At 40.9% G+C, this 21795-nt stretch overlaps 1 protein-coding gene across 1 annotated transcript; it reads right to left on the bottom strand.

The window, feature by feature from the left end:
* Positions 1-9: 9 nt before the first annotated feature.
* LOC126584258 (pentatricopeptide repeat-containing protein At2g15690, mitochondrial-like) lies at positions 10-384 on the bottom strand. Its single transcript, XM_050248695.1, has one exon. The coding sequence runs from the start codon at positions 382-384 to the stop codon at positions 10-12; it is 375 nt and encodes a 124-aa protein (XP_050104652.1).
* Positions 385-21795: the final 21411 nt, after the last annotated feature.

The raw sequence follows: 21795 nt of genomic DNA, 5'->3' as shown, positions 1-21795 counted from the left end.
ATCTGCTCTTCACCAATAATCCCCACAAGAGCATTTTCCGTCCTTGAAATGATGGAAACGTTTGTCCCTGACGATCAATTCCCTTCCAACAATCTTTGACATGATCTTAATTGCATTGTGGCAGTCATCGCAGACGCGGAGGTTCTTGATGATCCTAAGAGTTTGCCTTGGCGGAGTACTAATGAGACCATACGCAATTGCCAAACGCTCACTGTGATAAAGCAAGGCCTGTTCCTTGGCCTCCTGATCAATGTCATGAAGGACATATCTTGTGTCTGGCACATAACCTCCTCCTTTTATCGCAGCAAGAGCCTTTAACTTCTCATCATCCTTGTAGAGTGTTGGATTTTTAAACTCACTGATTCTGTTCTTGCCATCAAGCATGCTAATGGTAGTGTTTGGACCCAAAAAATATTGTTTTGGGCCGAGTTAGATTTTTTTCGGCCCAGTGTTGGATAGGCCAAGTTTAGATTCATTCTCGGCCCAGAAGTCGTGGACAGGTGTCATTGGGAGATATTCAGCCTATGGGCCGTGCGGTCGAAGTTGGCCATATCCTATCGGAAATTGGGAATGTGGACGAATCCTGTTATGAGAAGGAGTTTCAACGGGATCAGGATGCTAAGATTGAATACGGTCTGATAACGAGTTATGTTTGAAGTCCTAGTAGGAATATGATTGGTCGAGATAAAGTTGGATCATGAGAAGGAGTTCTAATCCAGGAGTGATTGGGATTCGATATAGGTTGGCTGCTATAAATAGGGAGGGAAGACATCGAAACAACCCCCCTCCAATTCAACACACAAATTGCCCTGCGCATTTTCTCGCTCTAGGCAAAACCTCTCAACAACCTTGAGATTTTTGTTTTCCCCTTTTCACCGACACACCTTCAGTTTGGATAAACAGCATTGTGGAGGCAACCGGTGAACATCTTCAGTTTGGATAAACAACACTGTTGTCGTAGAATCAGCTGACCGTGGAGTATCTTCATTTTGGATAAACAGCACTGCGACATGGCCGACTGGTTACCTATCAAAGTCTCGGTCGAGAATGATTTTTTGAATCCTTATCGGCAGAGGTCATCTCGTTAACCTTCTCGGCAAAGCGAGGTGTTACAAGTTCTTGTACTTAGCACATTAATCGCCGAGTCATTTATGATTGGTTATTTGCAAGTAGGATTTAGAGTTCGACATTCTGATGGCTGAACCACTTTCACAATCAAGACGTATATTCGTTTTGAATACTTGTGTCCTTATACTCTGGTGTCAATTCGGCGTGCTTATACTCTTACGAATATAATCACAGTAACCGAATCCGGCGCTGACGATTTGTGAACTTCGCAGAACTAATAGCCTTGTCTTTAGGTTCTAGAACCTGAAGGCCGAGAGTGTTCCTTCCTCAGCCGTAGTCGCACGATCGAGAAGTCAGCAGCGCACCCAACGCAACATCAACAAATTTTACTCCTTGGCAGAGCTCGATTGACTAGTTGGCATGCCTGTATACAACCGAAGGATGTAGTTAGCTGATTAGTTACTCGGCCTGCGCCACGTAGGCTTAGTAGCTTTTAGGGTCAACATTTTGGCACGCCCGGTGGGACCCAGTGCTAAGACTACAAAGTTCATGACCATCGAGCCACGATCAGTCAAAAAGAAAAGAACTATGGGAAAATCAGTGACCGATCTGCTGGTTCAAAGTCATGGCCAAAAGGTATCACATGCGCGAAATCTTATCGTCGCCGTAACCCCTGAGGCTACAAGTGCAACACACCGAGAAAAGGAAGTGTGCCTCGGTGGCCAACCTCGAAATACAGAAGTACTCAACCAAACTGTAGGCTTTTTCATTGAAGGAATAGTGGAGGACTGCAATGAAGATGGTGGTGAAGGCTCTGATCCTCCGACTAGGTCGTTTCTTCGAAGACGACTTGACGAGCAATCCCGACAAGTGGAACAGACAGTGGGCCATAAAATAAACCGTTTGCTTGAAGCAATACAAAGCACTGGAGAGACCCAAACCTAATTGCTCGAACTAATAGTTAGTAAAGTCTTCGAAGAAAAACCTGTTGATCAGGCTCAGCATCTTCCACTTAAAAGTAATTCCCTACAGGCCGAAGTGGTGTCTATTCGGCCTAAGACAATTGACTTAGAGAAAAGGGGAGGATCGAGTAGTAGGTCAGATGGATCCGACCAGAGAGTGGAAACAACACCTGTCGATATGACTGAGGTCCAGCGGATGATCGATTCGGCCATGAAAAAAGGGCCGAAGTTCCCTAAATTCATCCATCCGTATTCAGCTTATGTGGAAAAGTTCGAATATCCTAAATGTTTCAAAATTCCAGATTTTAGCCTTTTCGCTGGAGAATCGTCCTTATCCTCGTTAGAACATGTGGCTCGTTTCACCGCGCAATGCGGAGAAGTTAACAATGATTTTCACAAGCTGCGGCTTTTCAATTTTTTGTTGACAGGCTCAGCATTTGCCTGGTATATCAACCTCCCATCTAATTCTATCCAAAGCTGGGAGGAGTTGGTTGAGAAATTTCACGAGCAGTTTTATCGGCTAGGGATGGAAATGTCAGTTTCTTCATTGGCGAGGATGGTTCAAGCATCTGATGAGTCACCAATGGATTATCTTACCAGATTTAAATCGGCTAGGAATTGGTGCCGTGTACCTCTCCCCGAAGTTGAATTTGTTAGGCTTGCTTTGAACGGACTCTACGTAGAATACAAAAATAAATTCTTGGGTGCAAACTTTCGGGATATGTATGAATTAGCTCAGCATGTCGAGCAATATGATTATTTGCTCTGAGAAGAGAAGATCTTGAAATTCCCATCCCGAAGGACGATTTATAAAAAATCCCACGGTCAACTACACATCAACCGAAGGTGAGGATTCTCAATACGTTATTATTGATGTAGCCGAGATAGTAATAGATAAACCATACGTTTACAAGGCTTTGACTCAAATTAATTCCAAAGATGCCAAACCCCGCTCGGCCACTGAAGAGACAGCGAAAACATCGAATGTCTACACTTTTGATATCACAAAGGCCGAAGCAATTTTCGATCAATTGTTATTAGCAAAGATCATCAAACTTTGGCCAGGGCATCACATTCCCAAGGCCGAATAACTTAAAGGAAAGATATATTGCAAATATCATAACTCGACCAAGCATGCCACAAACAATTGTGTCATATTTCGTGATGATATCCAGAGCTGGATTGACAAAGGCAAGTTAAAATTTCCTGAAAAACGCATGATGGTTGATACTGATCCATTCCATTCAGCAACAGTTGGCATGGCAGACGCCTGTTTACCTAAGAGCAAAGGGAAAGAGATGGTCGGGTTTACCCCAGTACAACACATCCTAAAGAAAGGTTCCCAGCCTCGACTCAAGGTCGACCTATTTTCCAATGCGCCACCTACTGAGCTTTCAGGACCGGCCATAGTTGAATCCATGTCAGACTCCAGCGAAGAAGAAAATGGCGGGCCGATAGTTTTGTGCAACAATTGTATGGCACGCGTTGTATTAACCGAGCCTAAGGAGAAATTGCCTCAGACGCAGACGCCGACGTCACGGTAACAATCGGCAACCACGGAGGCACCTTCAATGGAACCAAATGAAGGCCAGCACCATAAAGTATTCGATAGGCTCGGCCCTAAGAAACAGACAGATGGCCTTGATACAAAAAATTACTTAACACACAAATTAAACCCTCTTGTATCAATTGTAGTAAAGAATGTAAGTAGGGATCGTTCGGGATTGGGGATTATGAGGGCTTACTAATAACCTCTAAATTGACTTAAAAACATAAAATTAAGTTTAAAACACCAAACTAGACTCAAAAGATGCAATACAAACTAAAAAGACTCAAAACTAGTTTAAAAGACTCAAAACAGCTTAAAACAATGAATTAGACTCTAAATTGACTCTAGGGATGGTTTTGGACGAAATTAGGTTCTAACTTGACTTAAGACACTTAAAAACACAAATCAAAACAGATTTTGACTAATAAAACACTTTAAAGTAAAGAGGGATTTGATTTTGACAAATTTGAAAACAAAACAAATAGATTGTAAACTAAAACAGATTTTGGACGAATTTGGGTAAACTATAAGTATTGACAAGGCATTCGTTACTATGATGAGCATGAAACTCCTGCCGAGAATTCATTTAACGCGATCGTTTATAAGCGACCTCCACTACTTGTGAATATAAGTCTGTAACTATTAGGTGAAACTCCCTTATACTCTAGCATCATATTCATGCATGCAAACTAAGTGTGCACTCTTAATAAACATACACGAATAAGTTATCAATCAAGCAGTTAAACAAATTGAATTCACAACTTATGAAATCACAACTGAAGGTAATCAATTCATATTGCAAGTATGTTCATGGATTTGAATTCCCCCCTAGCGAAGGGGGTTTAGTTCCTCATACTCACAAAGCAAAGATAAACAAATTTAGACATTGAAAACAAAAGAATGAAAACATTTAAAAACGCTCCAACAATCCAACTTGAATGGCAAGCACGTCCAAGGGTCCTCATTCTTCTCTTTGTTGCGGCACAAGGTGTGGTTTGATGGATGCATATGGATTTCTGGAAGGGAATGGCTGAATGTGTTTAGGTTGGATGGAGGTCATGGCAAGGAAAGGGAAATGAAGGTGCATGGAATTGTGTTTTTGTTGTGGGAATGTGTAGAATGGTTAAGAAGAAAAGACTCTGCCTTGCGGCAAAATGTGTCTTCCTCCCTTCTCCCTAAACTGTCCCCCTGAATGTGTCTTTGGATGGATATATTTATAGGCTAGGGAGAGGATGTAGTGGGTGGTGGTAATGAGTGGATGTAGTGGTAGGTGAATGGATGTGTTGGGTGAAATGAGTGGATGTAGTGGTAGGTGAATGTGTTGGGTGGTTGTAGTGAGTGGATGTGTTGGGTGAAATGAGTGGATGTAGTGGTAGGTGAATGTGTTGGGTGGTTGTAATAAGTGGATGTGTTGGGTGAAATGAGTGTGCTAAAATGGTTATTTATAGGGAGAAGATGATGCACAAACTTCAAATTTCGTCCATTCCTTTTGCTCCAAGCATATGCTATCCATTCCATGCCCAAAAATGCTCCAAAATGCTCCAAAATGCACTTCTTTGCCACATTAACCCTTTGGACCTACAAACACACGAAAATAGCTTAAAATACTAAAATAACTACGAACTAACAACACAAATGCCAAGAAACAAGCTAACTAAGTCGCATAAATATGCTCCTATCAAATTCCCCCACACTTAGCTTTTGCTAGTCCTCGAGCAAAACAAAACAAACAAAACAAAACAAAACAAAACACAACCTAGACCTTCCAACAATTGCCTCAGGGATTTTTAATGAAACATGATGTGTTAAAAATCATCATTCCCACAGATTTTGGTCAGCCTTACACTTGAGCATGTACTTAATCACAGTCACCACTTATTAGTTCACAATTAACCAATTAAAACGATGTTTTGAATGTAGTAACATGCCTTAGAGAATTTGCTCAATTCCTTACAAGATACTCTCTATTTTCACACACTTTTTCTGACTATACACCCTACACTAGTATATGTGAGAAGATTAATGTAAACACAAAAGATTAGGACTCACATATGTTATAACAAAGAAAGCAATTTTCTGGAGTTATTAATCATGTTTAGATATGATCTCATGAATGGAATGCTATTTCTTAGATGCGAGAACCAGTGACACCATATGCTCATACCAATTTCGAACTCCACAAATTGAAACAAACAACACTCAAGATTGAAGTTAAGGGTTGTAACAGGGCTTGGGGGTAATGGCTAACAAAAAAAGGATAGAGATAACAAATGTTCTTAAAGCGATAGCAAGCAAAGCAATGAAATAGACACTTGGAAATCACTTTAGAATGCAGAATCAACTTTTAATTACAAAGGGAAGATTTATGCAACACTTAGGGCCGAATTTAATGTTTTGAACCCTTTCTTTAACAAACAACACTTTAGAGTTCTTTTTCATACTTTTTTTTTCAATTCTTTTTTTTTTCTTTTCTACCCATGCCTTATTAAGGACTTTGGCACACACACACACACACACAAGAATCACTTCCCCCACACTTGCTTTCTGCAATACATTGATAAAAAAGGAGTTCATTTTAAGTCATGCTTTACTATGCTTCAAGAACAAGGGTATGGATGGTCCTAACACTAGGCTAGGTAAGGATAGTGTGGATTAACAAAGAACATAGGCTTAACAAGGCTCAACGGGGTTAAACTTAAACACATAATGAAATAGGGGCACGGAAATTTGGCTTTGGTGGTCACTACACAACTTCATCTTGAATATGTGTTATGCAAATTAATAGCATGCTTTGAATGAAATAGGCATGAGTTCTAGCATTTGGAACTAAATGATGAAACGCCTTCTAAGTAGCAACCAAGCAAAGAATAATGAGATCATGCAACGACTTTAGAAAACAATGATGCATAGATTATTAACTCTCCAAATAAATGTTTAGGCTCAAGTCTCACAAGGTTGTAGCATTCATTTGAGTTCCTTCTTTCAAGCATGTTACAAAAACTGATTTTTCCTTTATGGTTGCATGTGAATTCATAAATTATAACCACAACCAAGCATACACCGAAGGGTAAATCAAATTTTCATCCATGTTTATAACTCTCTTTAACAGTCATGTAATTAAAAACCAAATCCTCATCATTGTGTTGGAAGGTACCCTAAGACACAAACAAACAGACAAAAACAACTTTTTTTGGGTTTTTCAAAACAATTTTTCAAATTTTTATGAGATTTTAGGATTTTTATGTCAAAACACACTAAAACACTCCAAAACAGCATAAAAACACTTAAAAACAGCAAGGAACAACACTAGAAGTATTGGGTGATAAACTCCCGCGAATTTCATGCAAAACAACTTGGTTACCCCCCATACTTAAATCGAACATTGTCCTCAATGTTTCAAGCATAAACTCACACAAACAAGCAAACAATCAAACAAACAACGAATAAACATGAAAAGTATGGCAAAGTAAAAACCAGACAAAGTAGAGTTTAAGAACGCAAATCTGGTTTTGGTGATAGATGATCTTGTTGTCTTTCCATAGCTTTGATATCGAACTGGTTCGGAATTCTGAGCGAGAGTTCCTTGGTTTCAAATCAGACTCCTTCTGCTGGGTTGATTTGATTGTGCAGTCTGCATTCTTCTCTGCTTGTTTCTTCTGCACGGTAAGCAGGCACGAGGTAGAGGTGATGGTCTGTTTCTTTCTTCAATCTTTCCAAGTGCCCACCTCTTGCTTTCTTTCTCCTTGTCCCTATCTGAGGATGAATTAGCACATTATCTCTACATGCTTCGAGGTATCATTTTCACTTCCCTTATTTGTTCCTCAGGCATATGTGGTAGACGAAGAGGAAACATAAGATGTTGAAGATGAGTACTCGAGAGCAAAGCTAGGTAAGCAATCAGGAAGGGGTTCCAGGCAGTCAGTTCCAGATCGGAAGATTGATACCAATTGCTGGTTGATTGTTCTCTTTCTCTTTGTCCTATAGATGAAAACAACGACAAGGAGAAGGACAGAGAGAAAGCATGATATGAGATACTCTTGCTTTCAACCTTCATGATATGAAATACTTTTGTTCTAATAGCATTTGCCTTCGTCTTCTGGGGCTGTACCACATAATGAAGCTCCAAATGATCAACCTCCGATGCCTTCTCCTTCCGGGGCTCCGCCGACTACTGAGACTTCTCCTAAGCAGCCTTTGTGAAGGCTCTCTCTTGTATTTTTCTACTTAATGTTCCTTTTTTTTTTATGAAAATGAATGTAAAATACCTTGCATATCTGTCAATGTTTCAAAAATAAACCCACACCGAAAACAATTAAACAAGCAACAAATAAAAATGACAATCATGGCAAAATAAAACTGCAGAAAAGGGAAGGTTTTTAGGAACGCAAAACCAATCGTGGAGCAATTAAAAAATCTTCCTTATTTGAATACATGGGTTATCTCCCAAGAAGTGCTTGCTTTAACGTCTTCCAGCCGGACGAAACTTCCTTCCAAACTTGGATAGGGCCCATAACATGGAATTGATCCTTGAATGGAAGGTGATACTTGACGTGATCCGGCAATGGTTTAAATTCTAGTGTTGGTGCCTGAATCATCAAAATCAGCAAGTTAGTATATAATAAAATCGAAGTTGGAGAATTTGGCTTACTTGTTTGCTCCAACACAAACTCAATTACGAACACCACATCAGGGATATGGGACTTGGCCAGATTTGGTGTTTTGAGAGTTATGACTTTTCCCGTATCATAAAATCCAACTTCTTTGGGAATTTTCGTCTCAAGTGTATCTTTTTTTATGAATTCTAGACATTCCCCATCCACTTCTTGCTCTTGATTCTTTGGAAAGGTTTCAAAGATGCCTTTCTCACCCTCTTCTTCCTTGGATTGCATGATCCTGCGAGGAATAAGGACATTTGGTGAAACGGGGTCAGGACAAATTGAATTTAGGCTTACCTTGGTTGTAGTGGATGGCATAGAGGGTATATGGGGCTGCGACAAGGGTGGTTCTTCCCTTGCCATTGCCTTGTTATTCTCCTCTTCTTCGAGCAGCAGCTGTTCATCCATGTTTTGGCTTGGTTTGGATGTCTTGGGATCACCTCCAACCTCCATAGCACTTCCCAAAGTGATAGCATCATGGATTTCAAAATCTTCCTTCAAATTTTCAATAGTTGAGTTGGAGAGTTCACTTTCCTCTTGAATTTGTGCCATGAACTTCATAATTTGCCCAATTTGCTTCTCCAATTCACCCGTCTTCTTGGCTTGATTTTGCATCTCTTTGTTTCGATTTTCTACTTTCTGGTTCAAAGAGGTGAGTAACTTATTAAACATATCATTATCCAAAGACGTACCTGAATTGAATTGGGCAGATTGTTGTGGTGGCTGTGATGGTTCATATGGCCAGTGATAGAACTCATCCGATGGCAAAAAATATTCTTCTTGTCGTGAGCCCTGCGTCACCGAGGTTAGTACATTTCATCATAACTCATAGGCATACTTGAATTTGATTGGAATTGTTGTGGAGGGGGTTGTGGGGGCTGCATAGGTCTTGAATAGAACTCCTCTTCTTGCTGCCAATATCCATCTTGTTGGAATTGTTGAGGTTCTCCCCACATGTAATTTGAATAATCTATCCAATTCGAATTGTAAGCGTTGGAAAACATGTTGTCCCATGATTGGCTATGGCCTTGATAACCTCAAGCATCTTCATTTACAGCGAATTGAGAACATTAATGAGTTGGATATCCTTGCCCACAGGACACACCATATGTAGGGACACTTTGCATTGTGGTCCTTTCGGGATATTGTGACAATTGAGAAGTAAGTTTCACCAATTAAGCTTGAATGGTAGCAAAATCCATATCTTACCTCTCTAGTACCTGAAATCAAGGAAACAAAACTAAATCAAATATCAAAAGTAAAACAAAGAAAAAAAAAACACAAACAGAAACAAAGTCAGTAACTAAAAAAAAAAGACAAGAAAATATACAAAAAGAAATAACAAGGGATTAGCAAGCAACGGCGGCAAAAATTTGATGCGAAAATTACTTAACACACAAATTAAACCCTCTTGTATCAATTGTAGTAAAGAATGTAAGTAGGGATCGTTCTGGACCGGGGATTAGGAGGGCTTGCTAATAACCTCTAAACTGACTTAAAAACATAAAATTAAGTTTAAAACACCAAACTAGACTCAAAAGATGCAATACAAACTAAAAAGACTTAAAACTAGTTTAAAAGACTCAAAACAGCTTAAAACAATGAATTAGACTCTAAACTGACTCTAGGGATGGTTTTGGACGAAATTAGGTTCTAACTTGACTCAAGACACTTAAAAACACAAATCAAAACAGATTTTGACTAATAAAACACTTTAAAGTAAAGAGGGATTTTATTTTGACGAATTTGAAAACAAAACAAACAGATTGTAAACTAAAACAGATTTTGGACGAATTTGGGTAAACTATGGATGATGGGCTAGCTAGAGGGTTCTTCTCCACACATGACACACTTGCACATAAACCAATTTTCAGTTGTTCTTTTGATAAATCATGAAACTCAACACCCCAGGTTAATTAAGTCCGCTTAAATTAACCTTCAAGTTCTCCTTAAGTTATTGAACTGGATGGGAAAGCGCATACAACAATTCAAGCATTCTTTAAAAGTCCTTTTCGTGAACAGCACAATAAAGATACAATCAAAGATCATTAAGCATTATGAAAACTATAAGTATTGACGAGGCATTCGTTACTATGATGAGCATGAAACTCCTGCCGAGAATTCATTTAACGCGATCGTTTATAAGCGACCTCCACTACTTGTGAATATAAGTTTGTAACTATTAGGTGAAACTCCCTTATACTCTAGCATCATATTCATGCATGCGAACTAAGTGTGCACTCTTAATAAACATACACGAATAAGTTATCAATCAAGTAGTTAAACAAATTGAATTCACAACTTATGAAATCACAACTGAAGGTAATCAATTCATATTGCAAGTATGTTCATGGCTTTGAATTCCCCTGTAGCTAAGGGGGGTTTAGTTCCTCATACTCACAAAGCAAAGATAAACAAATTTAGACATTGAAAACAAAAGAATGAAAACACTTAAAAACGCTCCAACAATCCAACTTGAATGGCAAGCACGTCCAAGGGTCCTCCTTCTTCTCTTTGTTACGACACAAGGTGTGGTTTGATGGATGCATATGGATATATAGAAGGGAATGGCTGAATATGTTTAGGTTAGATGGAGGTCATGACAAGGAAAGGGAAATGAAGGTGCATGGAATTGTGTTTTTGTTGTGGGAATGTGTAGAATGGTTAGGAAGAAAAGACTATGCCTTGTGGTAGAATGTGTCTTCCTCCCTTGTCCCTAAACTGTCCCCCTGGATGTGTCTTTGGATTGATATATTTATAGGCTAGGGAGAGGATGTAGTGGGTGGTGGTAATGAGTGGATGTAGTGGTAGGTGAATGGATGTGTTGGGTGAAATGAGTGGATGTAGTGGTAGGTGAATGTGTTGGGTGGTTGTAATGAGTGGATGTTTTGGGTGAAATGAGTGGATGTAGTGGTAGGTGAATGTGTTGGGTGGTTGTAATGAGTGGATGTGTTGGGTGAAATGAGTGAATGTGTTGGGTGAAATGAGTGGATGTAGTGGTAGGTGAATGTGTTGGGTGGTTGTAATGAGTGGATGTGTTGGGTGAAATGAGTGTGCTAAAATGGTTATTTATAGGGAGAGGATGATGCACGAACTTCAAATTTCATCCATTCCTTTTGCTCCAAGCATATGCTATCCAATCCATGCCAAAAAATGCTCCAAAATGCACTTCTTTGCCACATTAACCCTTTGGACCTATAAACACACGAAAATAGCTTAAAATACTAAAATAACTACGAACTAACAACATAAATGCCAAGAAACAAGCTAACTAAGTCGCATAAATATGCTCCTATCAGACCTTACTTCGGTTAGACTGCGCCTCTACTTCAACGCACCGTTTTATAACGAGGATTATTAATCACGTAATTCCAGTAGCTCAGGCTCATAAGTAAATCCAAAAACCTTCAGGCCACCTGAACCACGTGACCAACGTTAGTATAGCTACAATTCTTCCACTGACATATATATCGCGCTTTCCAAATCTCAGAAACGTCGACGTCAGCATATAGATTGCTTGGCTTGACGGCAAGTGACCCAGCCTATTTCGGCCACTAAATGGCGGCCGAAAGAGACGGCAAGGAGCGGAGATGATTGGCCAACCCCAACAATCATGGTTGAGTTACAGAGGCAGAAAAAAACCAATCGCGACTTCGAAACTACCCTTGAAGAGTTCGAGAAACGCATCAAACTCCTTTTTCGGCCTGGGGAGATGAAAGCTCGCTTCGAGCAATTTAAGAAAGAGGCCGAAAGCCAACTGTCCCTGTTACCTTTGAAAGAACCGCTAATCAGAGTTCGGCAGAATATGCACTCCCCATTCCTCGATGAATCTTTGGAATACATGAAAGAGTTTCACAAGAAATATTCCACCAACGATTTGTATGGTTTACCCAAGGCATGCTAAGAAGCTTTTGACTTGGCATTGACTTGCCCCGATGCTGAGCAGATCATCCAAAAAACACTGATCCAGCGATGAAAGCTAGATTTCAGCACATTCGAGATGCTAAAGTTTTTAGCTTCGAGGTCAACCCATACACGGATATTGACACGGTTGAACTCCCTTTTTCTTTCGAAGACCTTCAACACCTTCGATATCACTTCGAAGTATTTTTGGCCGTATCCTTATTCGGTTTAACGATTGATGAGAAAGATTGAGTGGTACGTTTGGACGCCTACCTAGATACAAGGAATGCCCAGATCGCCTATGAGGAACGAACTCGTAAGATGTGGCAGGAACAGAGTTAGACACCAGATGCATGCAAGCCCGACGATGACAGTCAAAAGGACACATAGTTGGATTATATGGCACAAGTGCAAGAGCATGTTAAGACACACATTAATCAGGTTGAGAATGCTCTAACACATGATGCTATAGTCCTCACCAACCCGGAAGATGACGACCAGGATCCAATGGGCCCTTTAGTTCTTGAAAATATGGAAATCAGCATGGTCCATGTTCTACCGGTTGAATTCCAGCTGACTACACATCAACCAAGTTCCTTGGATGGCGATATGGTCGCCGAGGAAGCAACATAAGTTGATTTCGTCACTACCACTAAAGATGAGTCCGCAAACGGCGACGATAAACTTAAAACAACCTTGGACATTTTGTTTCCCCATTCGTCCTCGGCTAATCTTCAACATTTAAAATCATTATATATCACTGCCCATATTGAAGGCTACCCAATCTCCAAAATTTTCATTGATTGCAGAGCAACGGTTAATATCGTGCCTGTATCAGTCATGAAAGCATTACGACGATCCAACAACGAACTCATTCCTTCAGGAATAACCATGAGCAGCTTCATCGGTGACAAGTCTCAAACCAAATGAGTACTCCCTCTAGAGGTCAACATTGCAGGTCGCAATCACATGACCGTATTTTTTATCGTCGACTCCAAGACCAAATATAATGCTTTGCTCGGTAGGGATTGGATTCATCAAACAAATTGCATTCCTTCTTTTTTATACCAAGTTCTCATTTTTTGGGATGGTAAATTGGTTGTGGTCCACCCAGTCGATACTCAACCATTTGAAACCAACATGATCCAAGCCTGCTATTATGATGATCACGTTGGCTATATTACCCTACAAGGTTTTAATGAAGATAAACGACCCACTTGGATCTCAGTTCAGAAAGCCATTGAGGTAGGTGCCGAGACTGTCCACCAAGATTCGGTGAGACTCGGTTTGGCCAATTTGCTCCCCACCACTGATGATTAACATCAAAAGCAAAAGGCGTCGGGCCGCGATTTCATCCACAATGGAACACTTGCTGGCTTATTGGTATGCTATTTCCAAGCACCCACATTCGGGCATCAACTTGATCAAATTTTTGGCCGAAGAAGATAACGGCCCGGTACTGTCGTTAGATAAAGTTCAGGCCGTACCGGCCAAACTTGAAGACAGTCGACCCCAAGTTAGGGATCCTCTAGAGTAAATAAATGTTGGAAAAGCCGATGACCCTCAGACGTTATTTATTAGTGCATTATTACCCCATACCATGAAAGTTGAACTCCGTCAATTACTTCACGAGTTTAAAGATTGTTTTGCTTGGAGTTATCATGAGATGCCGGGTCTCGATCGGACTTTTGTTGAACATGAATTACGCATCAAAGCTGGCTGTAACCCTTTCTACCAGCCTCCTCGCCAATTCTTAACTGAAGTACAGCTGCATAAAGGACGAACTAGTTTGACTTTTACAGGCTAAGTTTATTCGAACAGCTCGATAAGTCGAGTGGCTAGCCAATATCGTCCTAGTACTCAAGAAAAATGGCGCACTCCGCATCTGCATCGATTTTCGTAACCTAAACCTGGCAACGCTTGAAGACTAGTACCTGATGCCAATCTTCGATTTGTTAATTGACGTCGAGACACATCACAAGATTCTACCCTTCATGGATAGGCATGCCGGTTATAACCAGATTTTCAACGCTGAGGCAGATGTCCACAAGACTGCCTTTCAGTGTCCCGGGGCACTCGGCATATACGAATGGGTCGTCATGCCCTTCGGCCTCAAGAACGCCGAGGCTACATACCAACAAGGTATGAATAGTATTTTCCATGATTTAATTGGTACCATCGTCGAAGTCTATATTGACAATGTAGTTGTTAAATCAGCACGACGACGGACTCATTTGGATGACCTACGTCATGCATTCTTGCTCTTGCGCCAGCACAATCTGAAGATGAATCCCGCCAAATGTGCTTTTGGTGTATCAACGGGGGATTTTTTAGGATTCCTCGTTGATAAGCTCATATTTATATATATTTTACATAAAATTCACTTGTCTTTTCTTAGTTAGTTCCATATATTTTTGAGCTATTTACTATGTTTTTGTGTTTTGTGTGATTTATCAAGCAAAGAAAAGAAAAGTAGCACAAGTGAGATATTAAGTAACAAATTCGTCAAAACTGCCTGTGCAGATTAGCTGACTTTGGAAGCATGGTACGAATAGCTCAGAATGAATGAGAGAATGAACCTTATATGCTTAGAAAGCTACGGATGTCTATTTTCTGGAGCAATTTACGGATTGTTAATATCATTTTCCTAGAAGACGTTATAGGCATTGTAACACTGAAAGGTTCAGAAAAGGGCTAAGCAGATTTGGCTAATAAAGTGAGAAAGTAAAGGCACTTGTTTTGTATTTTGCTTTGTCATCAACACTCAGCAGCAAATGGGGTTATGATTGCACTCATTTGGCTTTGGAGCAAGTGGAAATGCACAGCTAGAAAGAGAAGGCACGGCACATGCAAAAGAGAAACATGGACAGCTACACACATGCAAACTGCACAGGTTGGAGGGCATACACACACTCTACATGAACAGCACACACACAACAAGAAAGGCATGGCATGGAGGGCTTGGCATGGGCAGAAAATGGGTGGATTGTTGGCTGAAATAATGAAGAACATGTGTGTGCAAATGCAAAGGAAAAACACACACATATGGGCAAAGGAAACACACACACAAGGGCAAAGGAAAGACACACACATGGGCAAAGGAAAGACACATACATGGGCAGAAAATGTGTTTGTTTTGTGGCTGAAATGATGGAGGTCATGTGTGTGCAAATGTAAAGGGAAACATGGACATCACACACCCATACAAACTGCACATGCAAGGAATTGAAGTGGTCCTCTCCTTAGCCTATAAATACATCCACCATTCCCCTTCCTAAGAACAATCTTGATCCATAAAAAAAGAGCTTCATTCATAAACACAAGTCCCTTGCCATGAGCTCCATTCCATTTCATCCATACATTCAAACACATCTCCATACACTTCCATTTTCCATGCCATGAGATCCATTCCATCCATACATCCATAAATCCCACATTTCACAAACACAAATACGTTTTCCTTCCCTTGGCTGAGACATTCACCAATCCTAAATACATTCCTAACCTTTCCATATATCCATACACATCCTAGACACTTGTGCCACAACAAAAAGAAGAAGGAGGAGCCTTGGACGTGCTTGCCATTCAAGTTGGATTGTTGGAGCGTTTTTAGGTGTTTTCATTCTTTTATTTTTAATGTCTAAATTTGTTTATCTTTGCTTTGTGAGTATGAGGAACTAAACCCCCCTTAGCTAAGGGGGGAATTCAAAGCCATGAACATACTTGCAATATGAATTGATTACCTTCAGTTGTGATTTCATAAGTTGGGAATTCAATTTGTTTAACTGCTTGATTGGTAACTTATTCGTGTATGTTTATTAAGAGTGCGCACTTAGTTTGCATGCATGAATATGATGCTAGAGTATAAGGGAGTTTCACCTAATAGTTACAAACTTATATTCACAAGTAGTGGAGGTCGTTTATAAACGATCGCGTTAAATGAATTCTTGGCAGGAGTTTCATGCTCATCATAGTAACGAATGCCTCGTCAATACTTATAGTTTTCATAATGCTTAATGATCTTTGATTGTATCTTTATTGTGCTGTTCATGAAAAGGACTTTTGAAGAATGCTTGAATTGTTGTATGCGCTTTCCCATCCAATTCAATAACTTAAGGAGAACTTGAAGGTTAATTTAAGCGGACTTAATTAACCTGGGGTGTTGAGTTTCATGATTTATCGAAAGAACAACTAAAAATTGGTTTATGTGCAAGTGTGTCATGTGTGGAGAAGAACCCTCTAGCTAGCCCATCATCCATAGTTTACCCAAATTTGTCCAAAATCTGTTTTAGTTTACAATCTGTTTGTTTTGTTTTCAAATTCGTAAAAATCAAATCCCCCTTTACTTAAAGTGTTTTATTAGTCAAAATCTGTTTTAATTTGCGTTTTTAAGTGTCATGAGTCAAGTTAGAACCTAATTTCGTCCAAAACCATCCCTAGAGTCAGTTTAGAGTCTAATTCATTGTTTTAAGCTGTTTTGAGTCTTTTAAACTAGTTTTGAGTCTTTTTAGTTTGTATTGCATCTTTTGAGTCTAGTTTGGTGTTTTAAACTTAATTTTATGTTTTTAAGTCAATTTAGAGGTTATTAGCAAGCCCTTCTAATCCCCGGTCCAGAATGATCCCTACTTACATTCTTTACTACAATTGATACAAGAGGGTTTAATTTGTGTGTTAAGTTAATTTTCGCATCACTCGTCCATCACCGTGGGATTGAGGTAGACGACAACAAGGCTCGTGCAATCATTAATGCTCCACCGCCGACGACCAAGAAACAATTACAGTCATTGCTTGGCAAGATCAACTTTCTCCGACGATTCATTGCTAACTCGACCGAGAAAATGAAAGCCTTTTCCACGCTTTTGAAACTCAAGGAATCCGACACCTTCGAATGGTGTGTCAAGCATCAAGAGGCATTCACGCAGATTAAAGTCTTTCTAACGACTCCACCCGTCCTCGTCCCATCACGACGAGGTCAACCTCTTAAGCTATATATCTCGGCGGTCGAATAATCCATCGGTTGCCTTCTCGCCTAGGATAATGACGCTGGGCGAGAACAAGCCATTTTTTACCTTAGCCTGAACCTCAACCCACCAGAGATTAATTACTCAGCCATCGAGAAGCTCTGCCCAGCTTTATTTTTCACCACGTCGAAACTACGATACTATATGCTTCCTTCAGTCACACAGGTCATCGCCCAAACCGATGTCATCCATTACATGCTCACTCGGCCGAACGTCAAGGGCCGAATGGGAAAATGGACGATGGCCTTTTTCGAATTCAGCTTGTAATATGTACCCCAGAAAGTTGTCAAAGGTCAAGCCCTAGACGATTTTTTGGCTCACCACCCTTCCCCGTACGAATTCGGGGGCAATAACGTTGACATCGGCCTGATATAAACACAGGATAATTACTAAACGCTGTACTTTGATGGGTCCATTACGTCAGTCTCAGCTAGCGTTGGGATCGTTATTCAATCCCTCACTCATAATCGTTCGTATTTCTCTTTCAAGCTCGATTTCGATTGTACAAATAATCAGGCCGAATACGAAGCCCTTGTTATCGGCCTTGGCGTACTACACGACTTGCGGGCAACTCGTGTATTGGTGCTTGGTGACTCCGAACTTGTCATTAATCAACTCAACGAGACTTTTCGTTGCATGAGTTGTACTCTGGTGCCTTACCACATGGTTGTCAACTATTTGGCCGAATCCTTTGACGGAATAACTTTCAAACATATTTCACGTGAGCCGATGAATTGGCTCAAATAGCCTCCGGAGCCCAACTCATGGGGAGCAAATTAGGCCGAGAAGTACCTGTGTTACGACAGGAACATTCATTCTTGATTAATCAGCAAGTTCTCTAACACGATTGCATGATTTGTACATGAGTCATGTCTTTGCCGTCGTTGTTAGAACGTAAGGATATTATCGAGGTTTGTGCTGTTGAAGCATTACCTGACGATTGAAGAAGGACGATTATGCGATATATTGATAACCCCAACGAAAAACACGACCGACAGACAAGGGTTCATGCCACAAACTACGTATTATACCAGAATGAGTTATATAAAAAAGGTGAGGATGGGTTATTGCTGATGTGCCTCGGCCCGCAAGAAACTGCTCAAGCAATGGCAGAAGTACACGAAGGAATTTGTGGAGCCCACCAATCTGGATGAAAAATGAGTTGGCTACTTCAACAACATGGCTGTTTCTGGCCGAGTATTCTGAAGGATTGCATTAAGTACACACAAGGTTGTGTACAGTGTCAAATTCATGGGCTGATACAGAGAGTACCGGCCGAATCATTACATTCGGTCACCAAACCATGGTCGTTCCGAGGATGGGCCATGAATGTTATTGGTAAAATCACATCATCATCTGGTGCAGCCAAACATGCGTGGATACTTGTTGCAACGGACTACTTCACCAAATGGGTCGAAGCCAAGTCATAGGCCGAGCTAACGTCTAAAAAAGTTTGTTGTTTTGTTGAAGAAAACATTGTGACTAGATTCGGCATGCCAGAAACAATCATAACAGATAACGGTACGATTTTTATATTCGACAGATTTAAGGACTATACGGCAAATTTAAAGGTTCGACTCGAGCAATCTACGCCATACTACCTACAGGCGAATGGACATGTCGAAGCAAGTAATAAAGTTCTTATTGGTATTCTCGAAAAGATGATAAAAGAAAGGCCAGACATGTGGCACTTAAGGATAAACGAAGCATTATGGGCTTATCGAACCACTCCACGAGCAGCCACCGAAACGACTTCATATGCGTTGAGTTATGGACACGACAAAATGTTACATGTCGAGCTAAGTGTAAACTCGTTGCGAATAATTGAACAGAGTAGTTTGTTCAGCACCAAATACAATCAAGTCATGAGACAAAAGCTAGAAGATTTGGAATACACCCGACTTGATGCTTATAATTTATTCGTAGCTCAAAAGAAAATCGCCGAGTATGCATATAATCAGCAAGTTAGACAAAAAATGTTTGGCAAATGAGAATTGGTTTGGCAAACTGTACTACCCGTAGGAATTAAAGACCCCAGGTTCGGCAAGTGGTCGCCGAATTAGGAAGGGCCATTCATTATTCATAAAGTCCTCGGCAAGGGGGCATACCGTCTTAGAGATCGAACCGGTATTATTCACAAGTTGCCAATCAATGGAAAGTTTTTAAAGAAATACTACCCAGTCACATGAGAGATGCAAGAATAAAAGCTCATTTCATTTCATCAAGTTCATATCATTGATGGGTCGGTTTACAATCAAATGATTCTAGGGTGATGAATGAAGAAGAGTTCCAAGAAGGGCTCTCAGCTCCAACCACCTCACCTCGCCCATTATGACCTTAGTTTGCCGGTTTTTCTTGTCCATTTTCAGCTTCTCGACTCGCTTCACGTTCGCCGCATATTCGGTTAAGCAAGATTTTTCGCCCGACTCAAAGTCCCTCGCAAGTTTAGAAGCAATGGCCAACCTTCGTTTTGCCAGTTTGGCCATTTGACGGTCAAGGTCGGCCAGGGCCTATTTTTCGCCTTTAGAGCGTCGATCTTCGGATGAAAAGTGTCTTGAACGGCTATTGCAGCTTTTAAGTCATCGTCGGCCCGAAGAGCGTTCTAACAAATACTAAAGGATTCTCAGGTTTGTTCCAAGGCGGACGACGCCTGAATGATAACTTCGGCGCTCAATTGACCATCAGCTCTGAGGTTGTTTAGGCATGCACCCAACAAATCAAGATCTTTACGCTCGAGGACTTGAGAAGCTGAGAGAGATAAAACTTCTTGCAACCTAACAAGAGAGCAGCTGATTCGGCAGGTTCAGTCGTAGCTACCGAAGGACCAGCCGCTCCATAAGTGCTTGAGAAAAGAGCATTAAACTCGACTTCCCATGAAGGCTGCACATGAAAACAGTTTAAGCGTAAAGAAAATCACAAAATAATATCGCAAGAAGGTTTTCGTTTTAAACCTGCCAAGAGGAGACTTCGGCCATGTCTTCGGGTTTATTGCTTGAACCTAAAGAACTTAATAGGCAAGCCTAATGTTGCAGACTGCTTCTTAATTCACGAGGCCGATGAAGGTTATCTACGTTCGATGGCCACTGAGGTGGCCAGAAAATATAGATAACACCTTTCGGCGGATAAAATTTTCAGTGAAATGAATAACCGGACACTTGACATTTAATATTTTCTCAGTTCAGACATGTTATAAAAAATTGATAATAGAAAGTAATGGAGCCTTACAAAAGTCGAGGTCACTTCTTGAGGAGGGATGCCAAGGTATTGGTCCTGAGGGTGAATTGGAGTTTCTGATGTCTCTTCAGGCTCGACCATATGCCTCTTTCCGCGATCGACCGTAGGAGGATCAACCTGGTTGGCTGCCTCAACTACGGGGGGAAGATCAACGGAATGAGCTTAGGTTGGTCGAGAGCGACTCACCAGCAGAGTCTCGTCACTCTTATCATCCTAAAACAAAAAAATGTTAATCATTTTTTGGTACTTAAAAAGTAAAGGGATTTGACGGCATAATCGTACCTCTTCTAAGATGACTGCCGAATGCTTTGGATTCTTAGAAAGATCATTCCCAATCGAATGGGTCGTCTCCAAAGAACGGGTACTCTTGTTGACCCTGGAGCTGCAGGCAAGTCAACCGAGGGGGCAACAACCGGCTCAACCATGACCTCGGGAACCTCAGGTATTGGTTGAGCTTGGTTACCGGGCTGGCCGAATAAGGCTGATTATCCGTCGAAGCCTGAGCAACGGGAGTAGGATGAGAGGCATTCAGAGCAGATATCCTAATGGTGTGGCTGGAGATAACATGAATCTCCCGTGCTCCCTTCTTCGCAAATTTCTTGATGCGTTTTGGGGGACGGAGAGTTTCACCTGTTGTATTGGCGTCTAGGCGAGGTCGTTTGCTCGGTGGGTTTTGTACGGTGGCATTGGTTTTCTTAGAGGAAGGGGCCAATTTCTTCTTGACCACTGTAGGGACGATCACGTCAGCTTGTTTCAGTACCCGACCGCCTAAAAAAGCGAAGCTTCGTTAGTAAAATCACTCAAATATTTGAAGAATAAAGGTAGAAGCAAAGGTATACCTTGGGACGCCTCTTTAGGTTGAGGGATGGAAGGTTTCTTGGGCCGGTCACCAAAAATTTTGTTAACGACTTCTTTGACCGAAGTGCCAAAAAAGTCGTGCGTATATTCTTCCCACCAGTCGTTGAATATATCAGTGCCTAGAGATTCAGGAGAATTTGGTTGAAGATGAAATTTCCTACATCGTTCCTGAAATTCTTTCTCTGTGTCTCCACACTCTCTTTTTGAAGAACCAAAGATGCGCCTTCGTGTCGGAAGGGAGCGAAAAAAGAGTAAAGGCAATGGACAACCTTGGAGGTAACCGAGCTGCCGGGCGGCAAAGTGGGGGTGATAAACTTCCCAACTTGCTTGATGAACATCACAACCAAGGGGAAGGTCGCGAGTTAACATGAACGAGCCCCAATTTTGACAAAAAGCGACATCCTCGCTGTCACTCCAAGTCGATGTGGAAGTCTGATGGAGTGAGGATATTCTTGACGATGACATATAAAAAATTCGTCATCAGAAATAACATCCAGGCCAAATAGGTGTTTAAAAACTTATTCAGCTCGGTGAGGGGGCACTGG

Source organism: Malus sylvestris, chromosome 10 (assembly GCF_916048215.2).
Source record: "Malus sylvestris chromosome 10, drMalSylv7.2, whole genome shotgun sequence".
NCBI classification, from domain to species: Eukaryota; Viridiplantae; Streptophyta; class Magnoliopsida; order Rosales; family Rosaceae; genus Malus; species Malus sylvestris.
Note: the sequence above shows the minus strand (reverse complement) of the source record. Positions and strands in the feature narration are given on the sequence as shown.